This window comes from Miscanthus floridulus, chromosome 8 (assembly GCF_019320115.1).
Source record: "Miscanthus floridulus cultivar M001 chromosome 8, ASM1932011v1, whole genome shotgun sequence".
Lineage (NCBI taxonomy): Eukaryota > Viridiplantae > Streptophyta > Magnoliopsida > Poales > Poaceae > Miscanthus > Miscanthus floridulus.
The window spans coordinates 23,810,286-23,814,902 of NC_089587.1; the positions used below are offsets into that span (position 1 = coordinate 23,810,286).

At 54.8% G+C, this 4,617-nt stretch overlaps 1 protein-coding gene across 1 annotated transcript; it reads left to right on the forward strand.

Moving 5' to 3' along the window:
- The first annotated feature begins 687 nt into the window (after nt 1-687).
- LOC136468706 (uncharacterized) lies at nt 688-1,083 on the forward strand. Its single transcript, XM_066467180.1, has one exon. The coding sequence runs from the start codon at nt 688-690 to the stop codon at nt 1,081-1,083; it is 396 nt and encodes a 131-aa protein (XP_066323277.1).
- The last annotated feature ends 3,534 nt before the right edge of the window (nt 1,084-4,617 follow it).

Sequence of the window (4,617 nt, forward strand, 5' to 3'; positions counted from 1 at the left end):
TGGAGAGAACCCCTCCTCTACATCGCGGCAAATAACCATGTGGTGAGCGCCGCCCTGGTCGTAGAGAGGGAGGAACCGGGACACCAGCTCAAAGTGCAGCGACCCGTATACTTCATCGGGGAAGTGCTTACTGACCCCAAGGTCTAGTACCCCTAGGTGCAGAAACTCCTATACACCGTACTAATGGCGACCAGGAAGCTCCTACACTACTTCACCGACCACGAAGTCACGGTCGTCACTTCATACCCACTCAGAGACATCGTCCGCAACCACGACGTTGTGGGACGAATCTCCAAGTGGGCTCTTGAACTCATGGGCCATGACATCAGATATACCCCCCGCACCGCTATTAAGTCTCAGGCTCTCACGGATTTTATCACCGAATGGACGGAGGTCCAGCTGCCAATCCTAGACGTCACCCACGAATACTGGACAATATACTTCGATGGGTCCATAATGGCGCCCGGCTCGGAAGCTAGAGTGGTTTTGATCTCACCGGATGGGAGTAGGCTCCGTTACGTCATCTGCCTCCACTTCTCAGCTTCAAACAACGCCGCAGAATACGAGGCCCTTATCAATGGACTCCACATCGCCATCGAACTCAGCGCTACGCGACTCTACGTCTATGGTGACTCGGAACAAGTCATTGATTAGGTCATGAAAGAGTCCTCCTGCAAAAGCCCCCTCATGGCGACATACTGCCAAGAGGTGCGCAAGCTCGAGGACAAGTTCCAGGGGATCGAACTACATCTCGTCCCTCGAAGGGACAACAATGCCGCCGATTTCCTCGCAAAAATGGCCGCCAAGCGGGATCCGTCCCCAAGCGGGGTCTTCATCAACGACATCCACGAGCTGTCCGCTCGCATCTTGGAAGGTCTGACCCGGACGCCCTCTGATGCCCAGCTAGTGCTCGGGGGCTCCGACCCTAACGCCCAACCAGCGCCCAGGGGCTTCGACCCCAGTACCTCTACGCCACCCACGAGCATCGCCATATTAACGCCCGGGCAAACCGATTGGCGAGTACCGCTACTCGCCTACATCCTCAAAGAGGTTCTCCTGCCCGAAAGGACGGAGGCCCGATGAATCGCTCGACGCGCCAAGACCTTCATCGCACTCGGTGACGAGCTCTACAAATGGAGCCCATCAGGGGTACTCATGAAGTGTATCCCCACTAGCCAAGGGAGGGATCTCCTCCTCAAGGTTCATGTCGGCATTAGCGGGCATCACGCGGCCCCAAGGTCGCTGGTCGGAAAAGCCTTCCGCCAAGGTTTTTACTGGCCCACCGCACTACGAGATATAGAGGAAGTCATTCGCAGGTGTGAGGGATGTCAGTTCTACGCCCGACAAACCCATTTGCCGGCACAAGAGCTTCAAACCATCCCTATCACCTGGCCATTCACGGTCTGGGGCCTCGACATGGTAGGACCCCTCAAAATGGCCCCGAGCGGCTTCACTCACCTACTCGTAGCAGTCGACAAATTCACCAAGTGGATAGAGGCCAAACCCATCACCAACATCTGATCGGAGGAGGCAGTCAAATTCTTCCTTGACATCATCTACCGATTCGGCATTCCCAACTGTATCATCACTGACCACGGGACTAACTTCACCGAAAAAAGTTCCTAAATTTCAATGACGAATACGGTATCAGGATCGACTGGGCCTCGGTCGGACATCCACGAACTAACGGTCAGGTCAAACACGCCAATGGCATGGTCCTCCAAGGACTTAAGTCACGCATCTTCGACTGACTCAACAAATACGTCGGGCGATGGGTTGCGGAGGTCACAGCGATCCTCTAGAACCTGAGAATGACCCAAACCGATCTACGACATTCACACCCTTCTTCCAGGCCTATGGAGCCGAGGTAGTGTTGCCCTCCGACCTCGACCACGGCGCACCAAGAGTGAAGGCTTTCGACCGTGACCGAGCCGCGGAGGCCCAACAAGACGCAATCGACCTACTTGAAGAGGCCCGTGAAGCAACCATCATCCGCTCCGCTCGCTACCAACAAACCCTACGCAGGTACCACGAAAGGAAGATCAGAGGAAGAATTCTCAAAGTCGGCGACCTCGTACTCCGGAGGACCCAATCAACAAAGGAAAAACACAAGCTCTCTCCACCATGGGAAGGACCCTATACGGTAACCGAAGTAGTCCGACCGGGCACCTACCGACTGGAGGACAACAACGGCAACCTTCTCAACAACACTTGGAACATTGAACAACTACGTCGTTTTTCCCCTAAATTTGGTCTAAACCACTTTTTTGTTAGAACACGCTCCCGTAAGAGCACCCCTGTCCGAAACACTTTCAGCCCAGGTCCCTCGGGGGCTCCATAAGGGTACAATATTAAAATATTACCCCTCTTTTTTTTACCGCACGATAACGCAACTGTGTCCCCAAACAGAAACACATTCCATTCCCTGTGTTTACCTTACATAACTCTGTTCTTACTCCCAACCAAACGCACCCCGCCTTTTTCTATGGTCACGAATAACTGAGCCTCGTGGGCCACACCCCGGGCTCACAAGGTCGTAGCCTACGGAACAAACGGGCAGGTACGAGAAAGAAAGGATAAAAAACAAAAGTTATGCTAAGATAAACACATGGAACGAATATCGTGGTTCTATCACAAGGACAGCACGGATGTGTTCATTAATACAAAACTGATCACACAAGGGCTAACCCACGATTGATAAGCGCAGGTACTGGTCGAACGTTTCTGACTAGAGCTCTTCAAACCCCGTCACTCCAGTCGTTCAAGCACCACCACACGAAATCTCCGCCGAGAGACCAACCAGCCCCCTGAGTCGATCGAATCGCTCAGTATCCACACCTGAGATACAGGTAGGAAGCGAAGGGGTGCCCCATGCGGGCCACACTGACTCCGTCTCAAATGACGAGCACGGGTCCTGGTCGAACATTCTCGACTAAAGCTCTCCGAACCCCATCTCTCAGGTCATCAAGGTGAGCATGTGTTCATTAATACAAACTATTCACATGAGGGCTAACCCATGATTGACAATCCCAGGTACTGATCAGACATTTTCGACTGGAGCTCTTCGAACCCCGTCACTCTAGTCGTCAAGGTAAAACACTACCAAAGCCCCTCTATTTCAAATTAAAACATTCATACATCCATACGCGCATTTCATTCCATACGCCTGAAGCCCTCAGACGGTTAGGGCATGAACCGCCTGGGGGCTCGAGAACTAAGCATCGCACGTGTAGCGAAATACACCAGAACGCTCCGTGTTGCGCCACAAAGCGGCGGCTGGCCTCATTCGATATGAGCAACCAAACAGAGCCAGGGGAGAAAACCGTAGATGAGCACCGTACGGCCTTTGCTCGGTCTGGCAAACCGGGTCATCTCAACCTTCTCGTTCGATCCTGAACCTCTCGCTAAGCCCACAGAATCTCCATCGAGAGAAGGCCGTCAGGCCACCCGGGTCAGTCTCTGGAATGACCTAGGCATCTACCGGACTGTAGGTAAAGGAGTAGTGGAATGCCACAAGAGGGCTATGCCGACCCCGTCATGAACGACGGACCCGGATTCCGCTCGATCACATCCGTTAGCGAGCTCACCGAGCTAGTCTTCGAGCCTGAGCGATCGGGACAGGCGACGAAACTCAGCCCCTTCGGTTGTGACGAATCGGATGGGGTAGCGCAAAACGACTCACACCAACCCCCGTGAAGGCCCAACAGGGCTCGAGGGCTCAAATGCTAAGGGACCACGACTTCGAACTCGCGTCGACTAGATCGGCGACATCCGGCTACGGCTCTTGGGACCGCGACTCCTAAACTCGTGTCGACAGGATAGGTGACATCCGGCTACGGCTCTTGGGACCGCGACTCCTGACCTCGCATCGACAGGATCGGCGACATCCGGCTATGGCTCCTGGGACCACGACTCCTAAACTCGCATAACGGCTTGCTGAACTAACTAAACTAACTCTCTCGATCCACGGCGTGCACCGACGCCCAGGTCCATTCATAACTCCGCCTCACCCGATCCCGCGACGTGCATCAACGCTAAAAGATCAGTGAGCTCTGACACAACCAAACCGAGCTATCTCCACCCACGGCGCGCACCGACCCAGGGTCCGTTCATGACTCCGACTCACCTGATCCCACGACGCGCAACTACACGGTGGTTAAACAAAATTCCATCTCAAACTAAAAAACACGCATACACGCCTGCTAAGACAACACCCCCAGCCAGTTCGGCCCGAACCACCTGGGCCTCAGGGGCTACACCCGCGGGTGCGCTCGCACGCACCCGCCGACAAATAGAAGAACATCCCCCGTTGACAAACTCAGAAGCACCCCCCCAGCCGGTTCGGCACGAACCGCTCGGGGGCTCGGGGGCTACACCCGCCGACAAGACAAAAATCCCCTAGACGATTCTGCCCGAATCGCCCGGGGGCTCCTATCGGGTTCATAAACCTAGGGTCCCTCGGGGACCGGCTTCCACGCCAGGGCTCGGCCCAGGAGGACGGCCTTTTCTTCTTCTAGACCGGCCCAAGAGTCTAAACTCAACAAATCGGAGCACTCGCTTTAAGCCGTGTCCGTCTTCGGCCCATCTTTTCGACCGGAGCACTAGCTCAGGCTCAGG

Coding starts and splice junctions, on each gene's coding strand:
- LOC136468706 (XM_066467180.1), top strand. CDS start 688: ATGGCGACATACTGCCAAGAGGTGCGCAAGCTCGAGGACAAGTTCCAG.